This window comes from Bos grunniens, chromosome 16 (assembly GCF_055505025.1).
Source record: "Bos grunniens cultivar Pamir isolate PY7600 chromosome 16, Bosgru_T2T1.0, whole genome shotgun sequence".
Lineage (NCBI taxonomy): Eukaryota > Metazoa > Chordata > Mammalia > Artiodactyla > Bovidae > Bos > Bos grunniens.
The window spans coordinates 54,483,300-54,501,250 of record NC_141180.1 but is presented as its reverse complement, the minus strand read 5'-3'; the positions used below and the strand labels follow the sequence as shown (position 1 = coordinate 54,501,250).

Sequence of the window (17,951 nt, the reverse complement as noted above, 5' to 3'; positions counted from 1 at the left end):
TGTTGGTGTTAGGATGGGGGGCAGGCAGTGAGGGGAAGTGAGTGACATGTGATGTACAAGTCCCAAGCTGGGTTGGATTTGGAGGACACCATTTGGGAAGCCAGGGGTAACTTTGGCACACCTTCCTTGATTTAAGTTGTATTAGGCAGAGGAACCAGAGATCAAATTGCCAACATCCGATGGATCATCAAAAAAGCAAGAGAGTTCCAGAAAAACATGTTTCTGCTTTATTGACTATGCCAAAGCCTTTGACTGTGTGGATCACAATAAACTGTGGAAAATTCTGAAAGAGATGGGCATACCAGACCACCTGACCTGCCTCTTGAAAAACCTATATGCAGGTCAGGAAGCAACAGTTAGAACTGGACATGGAACAATAGACTGGGTCCAAATAGGAAAAGGAGTATGTCAAGGCTGTATATTGTCACCCTGCTTATTTAACTTATATGCAGAGTACATCATGAGAAATGCTGGGCTGGAAGAAGCACAAGCTGGAATCAATATTGCCGGGTGAAATATCAATAACCTCAGATATGCAGATGACACCACTCTTATGGCAGAAAGTGAAGAGGAACTAAAAAACCTCTTGATGAAAGTGAAAGAGGAGAGTGAAAAAGTTGGCTTAAAGCCCAACATTCAGAAAACGAAGATCATGGCATCTGGTCCCATCACTTCATGGCAAATAGATGGGGCAACAGTGGAAACAGTGGCTGACTATTTTTCTGGGCTCCAAAATCACTGCAGATGGTGACTGCAGCAATGAAATTAAAAGAGGCTTGCTCCTTGGAAGGAAAGTTATGACCAACCTGATAGCACATTCAAAAGCTTTCATTACTTTGCCAACAAAAGTCCGTCTAAGTCAAGGCTATGGTTTTTCCAGTGGTCATGTATGGATGTGAGAGTTGGACTGTGAAGAAAGCTGAGCACCGAAGAATTGATGCTTTTGAACTGTGGTGTTGGAGAAGACTCTTGAGAGTCCCTTGGACTGCAAGGAGATCCAACCAGTCCATTCTAAATGAGATCAGTCCTGGGTGTTCATTGAAAAGACTGATGCTAAAGCTGAAACTCCAATAATTTGGTCACCTCATGCGAAGAGTTGACTCATTGGAAAAGACCCTGATGCTGGGAGGGATTGGGGGCAGGAGGAGAAGGGGATGACAGAGGATGACATGGCTGGATTGCATCACTGACTCAAAGGACATGAGTTTGGGTAAATTCCAGGATTTGGTGATGGACAGGGAGGCCTGGTGTGCTGCAATTCATGGGGTCACAAAGAGTCGGACACGACTGAGCGATTGAACTGAACGGAACTCAATGCTTTTGCAGAAAAACATTTATTATTAAAATCAATCTAAAAAATACAAAATACACATAGATTTTTCTTAAGATAAAAAAAAAATACAAATTCTAAGAAATCACAGCTGCCTCCAGAAGGCCCTCCTTGGTGTGGAGACCCTCTCATGGCCATTAGGGTGGCTAAAGATAAGATCTGAGACACCCTGACATTCTTGGTGGATTTAACTCTCGCGTCAACTCTGTGAGGTAGAGAGGATCACGCCTACAGACGAGAAAACAAGCCCAGCGAAGGTGTGTAATGTGCTCAAGGCCACACAGCTCGTGAGCAGCAGAATCAGAAGTCAAACCAAGTTCTGGGTCCAGGTCCAATTTCTTTCTGCAACAGCATGAGCAGTCGATAAATGAAGTATGGGGGAAAATAAAGCTGAAATAGGCTGGTGAAATAAAAGCCTTGAAAGCCAGGTTGAAATAAAGGTTGCAAGCCAAAAAGAATGTCCATGGCCCACTAGGGTTAGATCCAAGAGGTAAGAAGAAGTAAGGCAATACGGCCCCAGGAGATCTAGTCATTCTCATGCTGGCTTCTTTGGGGCCACTCTGATCCCTGAGACTGGGCATGACCGGTACTGAGCAATGGCGTTGTTCTCATGGTAATAGTAGGAACCATGCCTCTTCTTCTGTTTGTTTTCTATTTAGTGTTGTGCTAGGCACAGAGCCTCAGAATCACTGACCAGCCCCTCTGGAAACGAATGCTAGAGAAAGGGTGTCAGCCATCTGTAACTTCTCCCAAGGTGCCCTTGCCACGCAGAGGATATATCCTGTAGTCGATGCAATGGGAGAGATCAGTGTTACTGGTTCTGAAAGGAAATCAATGCAGAGTAAGAACTGCTGGGGGCAGTTGCAATTTTCTAGATCTATTACTTTCCATTTGGACGTTGGCAAGACAAAACATTGTGTTGCTATGAAAATCAAGGAGATTTATGTTCTCTTCATTGTAGGAAAACAACAACTCCATAAAGGACCCCCAAATGGCAACTTAAGGGCTTCCTAGGTGGCTCAGTGGTAAAGACTCTGCCTGCTAATACAAGAGACACAGGAGACTCGGGTTCGATCCCTGGGTCACGAAGATCCCCTGGAGGAGGAAATGGCAAACCACTCCAGTATTCTTGCCTAGGAAATCCCATGAACAAAGGCACCTGGTGGGCTACAGTCCATGGGGTCGCAAAGAGTAGGACATGACCGAGCAACTGAACACAAAGGCATGCAAATGGTAACTGGCGGAAATAAAAGGTACAGAGTTATCTGTGGCTTGCGATAAGTGGAAACTGCTCCTTTGCCTAGGAGATGGTGGTTACATTTTGCAGCTGAATAGTACTGTCTTTCTTCCTTTCCTTTTCTTTCTTTAGAATGCATTGAGAGAGTTTATTGAGAAACCAGTCAACATCCTGGAGATCCTCAGGCCACCTCAAGTACTGCCGTTTCTGGACGAACCCTCTGATGGACTGATGCCTCATCAGATGGAACTGGGACAGGGATCCCACCACCACCATGATGAGGGCGCCATTGAGGTCAGCTAAGCACCTGCTCTGGGCATAACTGAAGGCTTCGAGGCACCACCCGTCTCTAAGGAAGTGTCTGCTCACGAGACAGACAATCTTTCTGCTGCTCCACACAGCATCCTGGATGTTGGCAATGTGGTTTTCCCCGGGCATAAAGTCTCTTTCTTCAAAGCACAGGTTAAATCTGTTTTGGCTGTTGTACTGGACATCCAGGTGTTTGAGCAAAGCGTTCTGCACCCATTCAAAGTCTTTGCTACTGAAGCACAAATAGGCATCGTATTTGTACATATCTGATTCTCTTCCCTTGATGGGGTCCTTCAACAGCAGACTCTGGGCTTTCTTATAACAGATGAAACAAAACCCCCTGAACTTAGTAACCGCAAGGGTGATCACGAGGAACAGAGTCAAGGTGACAGTGACCAAGATGAAAAGGGAAAACTTTAGGGACTCTAAAACTTCTTCTTCTTCACAACTTTCTGTGGAAAGACTGTAAATGGAAACCCCAGCCAGAGAGTTTGGGTACATGCAGTACATGTCTGCTGGAGACCCAGCTATTGTGATATTGGTTTGATTGAGCCAATGGATAAAAGCACTAAGTTCACACTCACAGATAAAATTGTTATGAGTTATGTCTATGGCACTCAGTGATGCAAATAAATCAGGATCAGGAGAGAGGAGCTGGTTTCCAGATATATCCAGGATCTCTAAGTTAGCAGGTAAGTCGCCAGGAAAAAGAACAGTCAGCCTGTTGTCTTTGAGGCTGAGTCCCCTCAGTGCAGTCAGATGATGAAATACTCCTGGTGGAAGGAAATTCAGGTAGTTTTTATTTAGATAGAGGAGTTGGAGATGAGAAAGCCCCTTAAAAATATCCCAACATGACCCAGTTTCCCAGGCAAGCTGCAACATATTTTCTCCAAGGAAAAGCTTTTCTAGGCTGGAATTCTCTGAAGGGGCATGGTTTTGGTGACAAAAGGAAAAGCGATTTTGATTTAAAATGAGAATCTGGAGATGAGGTACCTGGAGAAGGAAGTAGAGATCATTCAGATTTTCTAGCCTATTCTCTGATAATTGGATGAAATTGGCTGTAAGTGGGATGTTTGGCAAAGTCATCAGCTTATTGCCACTTAAGAAGATATTAGGAATGCTTGGAAGAAAATAAATTGTTTTAAGAGCATTATCCCGGAGGTCCAAGGTATTTAATTTCCCCAGGAATTTGAATGTTTTGTCCTGAATGATCCCAATGTGATTCTTCTGCAGGTCAATATAGGCCACCTTAGGTAGTCCATCGAAATCATAATTATATAATTCCCCAAGAAGGTTATATGATATATTGAGAACTTGGAGGTTGTCGAGTCCATAAAACGCATTCCTCGAAATACTGTTTATCTTGTTGTAGGCGAGGTTTAGGACCTTCAGCTCCTGGAGTGTCTCAAAGATTCGGAAGTTCAGGGAGAAGATATACCCATGTGAAATGTCCAGCTGTATCATCGAGCTCCTGGCCAGCCCAGCAAAGGTGTGGTAGTCAGGATCCTTCAGGTTGGAGAAGCCAAATGAAGAACCCATAATGTGATGAGTAAGAACCAAAGAGAAAATCTGGCTCCCATTGATGGCATTGCTGAAGTTTCTCATGATGTCCACCCCCCAGCCATTGCCAGAAACATCTAGGGTTTCCAGGACCATGTTTCTGAATGGGTTCAGACACTTGTTCCAGTCCACTGAGACCCTGCTGTACAGGTGGTTATCAGCAAGGCTTAAGAAGGAGAGTGTTTTCCCTTGGAGGGGTTTGAACTCCTGCTCACATACAATAGGTATTTTGTTGAAGGAAAAGTCAATGGACTTCAAGGAATTCAGTTCCCGGAATGAGGGATGAAGGTAAAGACTCTGAATTTTATTTTTGGATAGGTCCAAGTGAGTCAAAGATGCCAAATTTCTGAAATAACCATCTATTAATACAGCATCGGAGAGACCACAGGAAAACAGTCGAAGTTTAGTGAGGTGGGGCAGTCCCTGAAAAGCATCTGGATGCAAGAAGTCTATCTGACTTCCACCCAGGTCTAGGATCCTGAGATTGGGCAGGTTTCGGAAGGCTTCTCTGTAAATTGTCAAGGGGGTAAACTGAGTTCCCAGCTCCAGCAGCTGCAACTGCTCCAGGAAGGGGAAGGATGCGGTTGTGACTGTCCTGATATAGTTGAAGCTGAGCAGGAGGCTCTTGGTGGTGTTGGGGACCTGGGGCACTTGGGTGAGGTTGCAGGAAAGATAGATGGCTCTCCAACCATCAAAGAAGCAGGAAGACATTCCAAGTGCAGGACTGGTCAGGAGTACGACTCCTAAGAGAAGGTCAAGGCAGTCTCCCATGATCCTATGGAGAAGAAGGGAGAGTGAAGACACAGACATCTAAGCTCAAGGCACTGAGCAACAGCCTTGAGGGTGTTAGGGCCTGGGGGACCCCTTTGTGATGTGGTTGCTTCTTAGACCCTGTGTTCCTCTGGGTCCGTGGCCATGCCTATTGGCAGATACTGTGTGATGCAGACAGAGCTTTTCTCTCTTTTTATCTATTATGTTGCATTTTTTTTAAAATAGCAAGCATGGTTGTAAGTACTTCAGAAAATATTTAATCTTTGTGATAACTCGGCATTCATTCATAAGGTTGTGAATTCATTCATTCAAGATTTGCTTTTGGAAGTTGGGGAAAACATTAGGAAGAGATATATTTGAACTTCAGCCCAGCCAGGGACCCCATTCCTTTCCCAAGGCAGCCTCTGCTGAGGACTAGAAAATAAATCCACTGATTTTTCTTTCCCCTCTAATCTGCCAAAGATACTAAGTCATCTCTATTTATCCATCCTCACTTCCTACACAGTATAGCTCATCATGTAAAAATTGGGTACACCATTTTTCAGTTTAATAAGGATGCACTAAGCACCAACTGCATGCCTGGCACTTGTGTGACCATGTGAGCGTACAACTAAACAAAAACCAGACCCCTTACCTAGTCCAACAGGTAAATTCACTGTCTGTCTGGGTTGAGCATTTGCTTGTACAGAGCGGCAAAAGGCGCCGAATGAAGGTGTCCGCTATGTTCTCAGTGCTGTGCTGGGAGCTGTGAGGGTACAGAGGGTGCACACGGGCCCCTCAGAGAGCTTCACCTCTACCCACCGGCATGGCACCTCCAGCTGGTGCCTGCCAAGTACTCAACTTGAGCTACGTGTAGTATCAGAAGGCCTCTGCTGGAAGGTAAGGGAGGAGCTACATGGCTCAGAAACATGTAAAATATCACGTATGAAATGAGATGCCAGTCCAGGTTCGATGCACGATACTGGGTGCTTGGGGCTGGTGCACTGGGACGACCCAGAGGGATGGTGTGGGGAGGGAGGAGGGAGGAGGGTTCAGGATGGGGAGCACGTGTATACCTGTGGCGGATTCATTTTGATATTTGGCAAAACTAATACAATTATGTAAAGTTTAAAAATAAAATTAAAAAAGAAAGAAAGAAAGAAACAAGAAGAGGGCTCTGGTTTATGAAAACATCCCTGGTTCAGTTTCCATATCTGGGTAGACAGCATGAAGAGACCATGGCCCCAGAGGAGACACCAGCCCTGGATCACCTGCAGGCTCTGAAGAGTCTTTGTTGTATTGGGGGTGATTTGTGGTAGGGTTTCCACAGCACCTTTGAGGCTGTGACACACAATTTACAGCTGATCAGAAGGAGACATCAACTCCTGAGTTGACCCAAAGTATCAAAAGCAGGCCACGTTAGCAGTAGGCCAGCAAGACTTCCCTGTGGTCCAGTGGTTAAGAATCTGCCTGCCAGGGCAGGAGACATGGGTTTCATCCCTGGTCTGGGAAGATCCCACATGCCGTGGGGCAACTAAGCCCATGTGCCACAACTACTGAACCCACATGCAGCAACAAAGATCCAAGGCAGCCAAAAATCAATACATTAAATTAAAAGAAAAGAGTTGGGGGGGGGGGCATGGTAACTCGTGTATACCATCAGATGAAAAACAACCATTGCCATTTCACATTTGAAATTAAACAATTTCCAGTTGGTAGTAATTAAATATAACCTACTATTAAAAATAAACCCCAAACCAGGCACTTGAGAATCATAGGAAAAAACTTGGTGAGGATGTTTATTAAGGCTCTTAATTTCTCTGCCATTTCCACCCATGGGCTCAGGGTAACAACAGCAGAGTCGCCTTTGTTCTCTGAAATGTCACCCCCATGTTAGCAAGTCAGTTTTACCTTCCAAGTCTACTCTGTTCAAGCTCCCATCTCTTGAGAGTTCTCACTGATCTCTCTTATTTCCAGTCTTATCCTCCGTTTCCCAAACAGCAGCCAGGGTGTTCTTTCAGAAACATAACCCAGAAGATACCACGCCTCCGCACAGACCCCCTTCCTCCTCCTCCCACTGCTCTGGGAATAAAATCCTGCAAAGACTTCCTTCATCTGGTTCTTGCCTGTCTCTGCCACACCCTCCTCCTCAATAACTTACTCAATTAATTTTTGCTGAGCATCTGTGTCTGGCACTGTTTTAGTGGTGAACACAATAGACCAAGCCTGTATCTCCAAAAATGCATGTTTGCAACATAAACCAAATTTTGTACCTGAGTTCAGAGGGTTCACTGTTCTCCTGAAGGCTACCCCTTTCAATCTCATGAGGAAAACCCTTGGTTTACATATGCCCACCACCAGGTTTTACGTTCTAGAACAGGGCTTGGGAAACTTTTTCTGTAAAGGGCCAAATGGTGAATATTTTAGGCTTTGCAGTCCAAATACTGTAGTTTATTAACCTCTGTTTTAGAAGAAAAGAGAATGGAAACTTTGATTTCACCAATGAGGATTTTAAGTGACTGCAAGATAAACGTGTTCTGATACTGAACTGATATTTGCAGGAAAGAACTAGCTTGGCCCCCAAGATACTGACAGTTTTGTGGCTGTTGCTTTATTCAAACATCAGAATGAATTCTTGTCTTATGTAACCTGACAGGAAAATCCTTGCAGAGACATGGGAGTGAGAATGCCAGTTCAGAATAACAGTGTTAAGATGTCTAGTTTCAATCCTGTTTCTTCACGGACCACTCAGGCTGGCCTCCAAATGTTGACACTGTACAAGGCAGCTTGACCTTGAATTCATGGTAACAACAAGTGAAAGAAAAGTCCCAAACAACACAAGTTCAATACACTCAATTTTCAAGTCTATAACAGGGAAGCTAAAATTAAACAGCAAGATAGGCCAGTTGAACAAACAGATATTAAAGAAAATCATTTGGGTTCATGTCATGCTATGAAGACATGCTACAGACCTATTTTCTCATGAAATACAGCAAAGTGTGAAATAGCTACATCTTCATCTCTGAAGCAGACTTCTACAGGTCAGGTGGCAGGATACATGAGTAGAGGAGCCAGGTGACCTGGTGAGCCAACAGGAGTCTGGAGGGGTTATTCATGAAGACAGAAGCTAGGAAGAGGGACCATCCCAGGAAGGGGTGTTCTGGAATGAGAACCAGGATCCAAAATGGATCGAAATAAATACCAATGAATGCCCTCTATGAGGGCAAATCTAGTTTCAAGGTGGGAACCAGGCCATAGAATTGTTTCAGACCAAATGTCAGAAAGATGAGCTTCCAGAGTGAAGGCAGGCTGTGAGACAGGGTGGGCAGCAGGTGTGGATTTAGGGAACCCAAGAAAAAAAGATCAAGTGACCTAAAAGTCCAGACCCTAAGTGGGTTGAAGCCAAAGGGAGCAAGAGGGATGAGAGTGTGTTGGGGTAAGGCCTGGAAGAAGCCTGTGCCAGACAGGGCTCATTGCTTCTTGATCCCAGAGCAGCTGATTGCTGGCAGCAGCTGCCGATCCCACAGAGGAGGGCGCCATCCAGGGGTGTCTGGAGTGAGTTCTCAGCGGCAGCAGATAGAGCGGCCTGGCAGTGCGCTCCTAAACTATTAGTAAAAAGATGGTGAGAATCGACATGTACGGACACTGTTAGTTCCGCCATCAGGCAATATACTCAGTCCTTCCTAAAAATCGCTCGGCTATGCAAAATCACACAATAAAACCACAGGACTTCTGGGGGAAAAGAGGGCCGCACACAGCACGCAAAGCCTTCATCGGCAGCACCTGAAAAAACCTAATGAAAATGGTAGCACCATTTTCTACATGTATGTGGATAAGAAATATGCGCACACACACTGCAAGAAATATCCCTTTCCTTGAAAAAGGCCTGAGGGCTGCTGCGCGGGAGCTACTGTGAGGTGCTGGGAGGAGGGGGCTATTTGGTATCGGGAAGTGGAACATCAGTTGGGGATGGGTGTCCGCTCAAAGCACACACGGAGTGTGAAGGTCGCTGGCAGATTTCTGAGATCTTTTCCCTCGTCACATGTTGTTTGGTTCGGCTGGGTCGTTTTCTCCATGAAAGCTTAAGAAACGGCACATCAGCAAATGCAAATTTCACATTCACTAATAAGTTCATGTTGTTCCCTAATATATGAGTCATCTTCCCTAATACAGCAATACTGTTCCTTAATGTGTCAGTCGTGTTGGAACAAAGTTGTTATTTCACAGCAAGCATTATAACAGAACACCCGGTTCTCATTCAAGGCTAACAGTTCAAATTAAGAGTAGGACAAAAGGAGATTCCATATACGAGCTATCCTCTGCACCTGTGTGGCAGAGTCTGGAGAACTCATGGGACTGGCTCAGGAATCAGCTCTGGGGACCAGTGCAGACTCAGGTGCCAAAGGGCTCAGAACCTTGGGCAGAGAGTGTCACCTCCAGCAGCCTTAGCAGGTTCCTGTCTCAATGAGAGACTGAATGAGACACGGCCTCAACTCTGGTGACATATGAGAACCACCTGAAGAGCTTTGAGCACTGAAGCTCAGGCTCCCCATAGACCAGTTAAAAGAGACTCTCAGGGGTGTGTACTCTTAAAAGTAACTGAATTTTGTAAACACCCCAAATTTTAGAATCACTGGTTTAAACCCATGGTTCTCTAACTTAGCCATACATCAGAACCACTGGGGGAGTTAAAATAAAATACAGGAACTAGATCCCATCTATGGGTGATGTGGTTGGTCTAGGGTATGGCTAGGGCATCCTGAGTTGTCAAACCTCTCCAGGTGATTCCAGTTTCAGAAGGTTGGCTCACATGGCTGCAAGTTTGACGGTACCTTAGAACCGGTACAGGTATTTGCACACCACACTCATCACTGCATTATGCACAACAGCCAACAGGTAGGAATGACCCAAATGTCCACTGATAGATGCGAAGATAATGTGGTACATCCATAAAACGGAATATTACTAAAAACAGAGGAAAAAGCTGGCACACGCTTCAACAACATGTGTGAACCTTAAAGATACTCTGCATGAAATAAGTGAATCACAAAAGACACATACTGTTTGATTCCACTTATATGAGGGACTTAGATTAGTCAAATTCAGAGAGACAAAAAGTGAATAGACGTTTCCAGGTGTTGGAGGGAGGGGTGGAGAATTATGGTTTTGTAGGTTCAGAGTTTCTGTTTGCGATGATGAGAAATTTCTGGAAATGAATGCTCAGTCATGTACGACTCTGTGATCCCATGGACTGTAGGCCACCAGGCTCCTCTCTCCATGGGATTCTCCAGGCAAGAATACTGGAGTGGGTTGCCATTCCCTTCTCCAGGGGATCTTCCCGAAACAGGGATTGAACCCGGGTCTCCTGAATTGCAGGCAGATTCTTTACTGTTTGAGCCACCATCTACAGTATGAATGTCCTTAATGTCAAGTATGGGCTTCCCTGGTGGCTAAGCGGTAAAGAAGCTGCCTACAATGTAAGAGCTGCAGGAGAGGCGGTTTCGATCCCTGCTTCAGGAAGCGGCATGGCAACCCGCTCCAGTATTCTTGCCTGGAGAATCCATGGACAGAGGAGCCTAATTTGCTACAAGAGTCAGACATGACTGAAGTGACTTAGCACGCATGCACAATGTCAAGTATATTTGACCACAATCAGAAAATAAAATTAAAGAGAAAAAAGTAATACCACCACTCCTAGAGTCTGACTCCTGGAGATTCAGCTGGATAGGTCTCATGGAGCTGGGGAAGAGCATTTTATCACCATATCCCAGATACTTTGAGGAGAGTGGTCCTCAGGCCACACTATGAGAAACCCTGGTCTAAAGGACCCCCTCCAAGTCAGAAACCCCATGCTTTTCTTAGAGGAAGAGAGCTGGAAAGAAATTCAGAGGGCTGTTGAGAATTGGGTTTTTATTACTGAGGCTCACTTGTGTCCAGGGCTCTGAGGGGTAACAGGAGCAGCTCGATCAATGCAGGCCTCAATACTCCTGCCAAACACTGTTAATTAAGATAATGAGACCAGAGGGAGAAGGGTTGCAGCCCTTTTCTCTGAGTTGAATTCATTTAGCTTTAATCCCAGCCGTCAGCAGAGCGGGTTCCCTTTCTTGACTTAATTGCCTGCCTAGCAGAGCCGCTGGCCTCGGCGTGGGTGAGTTACCAGCCTTGGTGTCTCTGCGGGAAGCAGGGAAGCCTACCCAGGGGCCTCTCTGCTCCCCTGGCACCACACTTGGCTGGCAAATCCTGCTGGCCCAGGCCAGGACTGCTCCTGTGCTAATTTAATACTTGGTTCTTAACAAATAATATTCATAATGGGCTGTTTGGCTACACCTGGGATTCCGAGCTTGGCCGCAAGGCTGGAGAGAGGACGTTTCTCCTGGCAGGTGGTGGCCCACATCTGGCAGGAGGCCGGAGCACCGGGCATGGAGAACCAATCGCTGTCTGAGCAAAACAGTTAATTCATTTCCAAATGGGTGCTGGGGAGGGTTTCTCCTGGGTTCACAGAACAATAAAAATCCTGGACCAAGTCCACATGGGGAGACATTCAAGTTCAGCCTCGGGAAAAGGCTCAAGGCCAGTGGACACGGTGATCTTCCCAGGGCAAACGTGCTCTCCAGATGCAGGACACAGCATCACGTCATTGGAACAAGAAAGCAAATGAGCGCTCTGAAGCCAGCAGTGTCGCCAGGGCCATGGTCCTTCCAGACCAGCATTCTGCCTCTGACAGCAGTTCTGATAAAACGCATGGTGACTGCTTTGCTGTGAACCTCAGCGTTTGCTCCCCAGATACAAATCCAGCTTTCGCACAAACCACCATAATTTCGAGGCTCTTCCCGAGTGACCTTTTTTTCACTCAACACCACCTCTTCTTGTGGTGACCAGCTGCTGTATTGAGAATCTGTGCTCGTCCTGGAGTCACTCCTCCCAGGCCCAGGCCCGGGCTCTATGCTGGTCACTGTGGGATGTTGGGGGTCCTCTGCCTGCCAAGGTCTCATGGTCTGTAGAGACTCTAGAGCAGTGATGCCCAAGAGGTGTCCTCGCACCAGCAGCATCAGTGCTACCTGGCCCCCCTCCTCTACCTCCTGAATCAGAAGCTCTGGGGCATGGCCTGGCAGGCTGCTCTATCAAGCCCTCTGGGTGGTTCTGATGCACTTTCACATCTGAGAACCACTGGACTCGAGTCTGAAGGGAGGAAAGAAGTATATCCTAATAACTACAATACCACAGAGTGGATACCTCATGCCCACAGAGCTCTGAGCTTCCTCCCTTTCTGCATCCTCCCCAGTCTCTGCGTGCTCAGTTGCTTTAGTCGTGTCTTACTCTTTGCAACCCTATGGACTGTAGCAGTTCAGGCTCCTCTGTCCATGGGATTCTCCAGGCGAGAATACTGGAGTGGGTTGCCATGCCCTCCTCTAGGGGATCTTCCCAATCGAACCAGCATGTCCTGCATTGCAGATGGATTCTTTACCCACTGAGCTACCTGAGAAGGTACCATTATACACATGAGAAAACTAAGGCCCAGAGAAGTTAAGTAGCTTACTTAAGGTCACACAGCTCTGATTCCCCTCTAATCCTAGTGACTCCGGTGTGGCTGTCAGTGTGGGAGGACTGCTGCAGCCCACCTCTGGGTCTTCATCTGCTGCTCTGTGGTCACTTCCCCTTGGTCACAAAGGGATGGGCTCCTGGGGGAAGGTGAACCTCTCAGCCCTTCACCCCCTTCAGCTCCAAGTGAAGGTCCACCTCACTCCACAGTCAGTCCTTCCCAAGATGACCCCTTTGAAAATGCTGAGTTCTCACCCATGCACTCAGCATGACCCTCTCCCTTCCAGGTCTCCTGGGCCCTTCCTTCCACTAGGCTGACTCTCTGATGGCCTCCTGATCCCTCTCAAACCTTCTCTGCTCTTCAAATGCATCTGCCTTTCCACCTCCCCATCATTCTACACCCCAGGGACCTTCTCTTCCAATTCTCTGCCAACACCTTCAACCCAGATCCCTCCTCGCTCTTCTCTCCCATCTGTCTACACTGGCTGCCTGCCCACTGCATGCTAACACCCGGTGGCTATAGTTCTGTTGGGAGGAACCACACTGGTGCTCACACAAATACGCAGAATCCAACAGTGCGGTCACCCTCTCTCCTACCCCTAGGGGTAATTGCAAACCTCTGCTGGTTTCCCCGCCCATCCTGCCTGGCCTCGGCCCTCTCAGAAGCCGCTGAAACCTTGCTTCCTATTTCCAGGAGAAAAAGGCCTGGCTCTCTTTGTTTTTGTAAACTATTTTCTTTCTAAAAAATTATTTATTTATTTATGGCTGCACTGGGTCTTCACTGCGGCACACAGGCGTTCTCTAGTTGCGGCGAGTGGGGCTACTGTTCGTCGTGGGGCACAGGCTTCTCTCTGCAGTGGCTTCTCTGGCTGCGGAGCACGGGCTCTAGGGCACACAGGCTTCAGTAGCTGTGGTGCATGGGCTTAGCTGCTCCACAGCATGTGGGATCTGCCCAGATCAGGGATCAAACCTGTTCCTCCTGCATTGGCAGGAGGATTCTTAACTACTGAGCCACCAGGGAAGTCCAGGAAGGCCTGGCTCTTGACCTTGCATGTGCTGCAGCCACCCAGGGACTCCCTATGTCCCCCAGCAAGGCCTACCAGGGGGCTCAAGGCCCGTCCTGGTGGGAGTACCACGAGAGGCCACTGGGAGGTGGGCTTTGGCGTGCAGAAAAAGCAGAGCCCGCTCAGGTTGGTGCAGCCATAAAGGGAGGCTCGCTTGTGCATACCTGGGTGCAAAAGGTGCTCCACTGGCAGGCCTGGCAGTTCATTCATGCGAACAAAAAGGAAAGTGTGCTCCCCACCCACCCTTCTCCTCAGACCCATTACATGCCTGAGGAGACACAGTCAGCAGCAGCTTCCGTGGGCATCATGGATTAACACATCAGGGCAAAGCCTGGTAACTGATGACTGTTCTCCAAAGAGGGAACAGAAAATCAGTGCAGTGGGTCCCTATGCGCTGGTGTGCCCTCAGAGAATGGTTTATTGACTTGCTGGCACCTGGTAGTCTCCTTAGGGTCTGTTTGCATCTCTCTGTTGCATGATACCTTGATACAAAGCTGGTCTCGTACCTCTAGCCCAGCAAGAAACTTCCCTTTCATGTGTCATGGGGTGGCAGGGGAGATCACGAGAGACTCAGTCAAATGCCTTGCTGCATTCCCAGGGCTGCTGGAAGCTGGTAATGCTGTCAGGATGGAAATGAGCTGAGTCTGATACAACTTGCTGGTCTAGAACCTACGCATACCTGCAGGGGTTCCCACCACCTTTCCTCAGAGCTGCAGACCTGAGACCAGATCTCTTCTAGGAGATTGTGCACATCAGCTGCCAGGCTCACTATACACCTTGTGCGCGTGCTCAGTCATGTCTGACTCTGTGACCCCATGGGCTGTAGCCCGCCAGGCTCCTTTGTCCATGGGATTATCCTGGCAAGACTACTGGAGGGGGTTGCCATTTCCTCCTCCAGGAGATGTTCCCCACTCAGGAATTGAACCTGTGTCTCCTGCATTGGCAGGCAGATTCTTTACTACTGAGCCACCTGGGAAGCCCTTAAGCTCACTGGTTTGTAGCTTATTTTGTAAATATCTGCTGAATGAATCAATTTGTCACATCCTGCCTCTGGGTCCTGCTCTGTCTTCATGACCTGCAGGGCCAGCTACCAGGGTGATGAGGGCAGGTCTGCGCTCTGGGTTCCTTGGATGGGCTGGTCCAGGTGGGGGCAATCTGGGGCCCTTTGGAGCAGCCCCATCTCATCTGCTCTTTCCCATCCTACCTGGGAGTGGTTATCTGTGCTTACAATAGCCTCTGAGAGGGAGCATGCCCCTCCTTCTTCTTCCACATCTGGACATAGCTTGAAATATCCTCTTGGGCATCTGTAGCATCTCCTCCACATTCAGAGCACTTGGGGCTGTAGTCTTTCTGACTCATCAAACACTGTACTCTATTCGTCTTTGGTTGTGGACCCTTACTTCCATCTTCAGTACATATGAAACTCTAAAGAGGTGGGTAAAGTCAGATCAGCTTCCTTAATCCCCCACTGAAAGAAGCCTCAAGTACATCAGTGCAGATGGTGGCCAGTCCTGTGACATTCATCTCGGACACCACCACCAGCATCGATTCCCCTCACTTCCAGATGTTTGGGTTGCTGCTGCCTCCTGTCCAGGCTGCTGCAGTGACTGACCCCCTACCCACCCCCGCAGCAAGTCTTACCCCCAAACCTGCATTTCAGGCACGGCTCTGACCAGAAACCTTCTGGTTTCTCCTGACCACAATGATCCAACTCTTCAGGGGGCAAGACTCCACATGGACTCTAATCTATTCCTGGAATGGCTGATTAGAGGGGTCCCTTAGTGCCTAAACCCTTTCATTGGCCAGAGGGGGAAACTCCAGACAATCTACTTTCTGGCTTTTCTAGTCTTGCCTGGGCTCCGGGGATAACTCACCTTCTCCCAGTGTGGCCTCCATCCAGCTTCTCTGCTTCTACTGATCCTGGACATGGGGTGCTTGTCCCCGTCTCATCTGTTTACCCAACCCCAACTCAACCCTCACAGGCTACCCTAGAGGCCTTCCATGAAACAGTTCTCATATTTCCACAAGTACTTTATCTCCTGCCCTGGTTCTGTGGACATGTCCACGATGGCATTTTCATCACCTCATTCCTCCTCCAGCCTGCCCATCTCCTGAGGGCAAGGACCCAGTTTTGCTCAAGCAGTACCCCCGAGGCACACAGCACAACTGAAGCACCCGGTGAGCTGTTTCCCATTCATATTCTGAAGGAGGGTGATTTTCATCAGGAGTACTTACCTCCAGTCCCAGCACAAGGGGCTTCTGGTGTGTTCTTATTCTAGAGACATGAGGTCCCTGATTGTTTAAAGGCTTTAGTTCCTAAGACTCTGCCAACCTCCTCGCAGTGAAGATGGTGGTCAGTGTTTTTCTGGTGAATTAGGAGAAAGAGTTTTTGCTTTCCTAAGGGAGAACAGGAAAGCTAATTAGGAGGGAGAAGCAGCGAACATTATGGAGATGGTTTTCTATGCCACACAGTGATTTTTATCTGTGGGGGAATTTAAAACATTGAGTGTGTCCCTGATTAATTGGAATTGGAAAAGATCAAAACCCTTTTGTAAACTGAGGCATGTGGAACATCAGAGCTGAAGGGACCTGGAGAAATCTCAGGTCCAGTCTCTGGGTCAAGGGGTCGGGCGGGGAGGCTCTCTCCCTTGTCACTCTGTGGAGGGAACTCCATGCTTTCACAATCCACTCCATCTTTATTGTCATGGCGGTGGAGAGGAAATGACCCAGATGCCCCCTTCAAGACAGTTATGTGGTCATTTGCCAGGGGCTCACACAAAGGATGGGAATAGTCCATCATCTACTCCACAGTGAGCAGAGAGCTTGCAGGTTTCTAGGAAAAGAGCACAGTTTGCCATCAGAGTTTGACGTTTCTAAGCAATACAACTAGGTAAATTATGGCTGATCTAGGAGACGTTGGACAATTATTGAGTCTCAGGTTTAGGATGGGATGGGTCCTGAAAGTTAAGGATGCCATATAGTTCTTTTCACTGTTTTATAGATGAGTAAACTGTGGCTCAGAGGTTAAGTATGTGCTTAAGGTCACATAACCATCGCATTGCAGAGCTAGGATTTGAATCCAGCTGTAAACTTGTCGTTTTGATCTTCAAAAAATAAAAATTGTGGACACTGCAAAAGACATACAGAGCCTCCAAAGATGATTTGCATATGAATCACCCAGAGATCTTGCTGAAGAGCAGATTCTGACTCACGCTGGTCTGGGGGAGGACCTGAGATTCTGCATTTCCGACAAGCCTCCAGGTAATTCTGATAATGCTAGTTCAGTGACCATGAGCACTAAGGACTTGAGAGCTCCATTATGGCCCTCACGGCTCACTACTCAGGCCGCCTCAAACCCCCCGGGGAACGATGTATGAACAAGATTCTGCGTGATCACTTTGGAGAAGCGGGGACCATACATTCACTCCCAATTCTTCTTAGTCCTGAAGACTGAAACATCGGATGTTTGCTCGAGGAGGGTTATTTGACGTTTCAGAGGGAAGGGAGCTGGGCAGATCACATCATTTTACTTGGAGCTGAGGAAACGACTTAGCAACTAAGTAACAACGAGGAAACAGGAGAGCTTGGGTACCATTTCTCTGGCTCCAGCACAGGCGCCTCTCCTGGAGACCAGCAGGGGGCGCACAAAGGGCGGAGAGCAAGGTAGGAGCACTCCGAGGGCCAGGAAAGTCTGAGCTGAGGAATGTGGAGGCCACAATGGCTCTGAACCGAGCCCTGCGGAGAAGTTCCTATTGCTTGCTTAAGAGTAGGGAGCATGCAAACGCTCCTGGCAGGCTGGCCATTCCTGGAGCATAGGGAGAGGAGGCTGCGACTGAATTTCAAAACAGGAGTGTGATGTATTTTCTTTCCTAGCATGCACCTTGGAATTATCCACCCTCACCCCCACCCCCACATCCTTTGAGGTTCTGAATCTGTTGGGCAGTGTACACAATTTTGATTTGCGGGGAAAGGTCAAAATGACAACTAAGTGTGTAGCTGGATTCAAATCCTAGCTCCACAATTTAATGGATGTGTGACCTCGAGGAAGTGCTTAACCTCTCTGAGCACCAACTTAATCATCTATACAATGGCAACAATAACAGTTTCTCCTTCCCCAGGGAAGCATATTCAGCGGCTTCTGAGGAGACTCTAGTGCCCGCAC

The 17,951-nt window shown here is 47.6% G+C and overlaps 1 protein-coding gene across 16 annotated transcripts in view; it reads right to left on the bottom strand.

The window, feature by feature from the left end:
* Nucleotides 1-17,951, bottom strand: part of TLR5 (toll like receptor 5) — a 36,909-nt gene that overhangs the window by 9,800 nt on the left and 9,158 nt on the right. For 6 of the 16 annotated variants that reach the window (XM_086342695.1, XM_086342693.1, XM_086342700.1 and 3 more), the window contains 2 exons: nucleotides 16,025-16,186; nucleotides 1,319-5,211 (listed from right to left, as the gene is read on the bottom strand). In XM_086342695.1, the coding sequence (XP_086198821.1) occupies nucleotides 2,631-5,207 (2,577 nt within the window). In that variant the 5' untranslated portion in view covers nucleotides 5,208-5,211; nucleotides 16,025-16,186 and the 3' untranslated portion in view covers nucleotides 1,319-2,630. Of the gene's footprint in view, nucleotides 1-1,318; nucleotides 5,212-10,872; nucleotides 11,012-14,993; nucleotides 15,215-16,024; nucleotides 16,187-17,951 lie in introns of those variants that run through there. The other 10 variants (XM_086342690.1, XM_086342691.1, XM_086342689.1 and 7 more) reach the window with 5 other exon arrangements.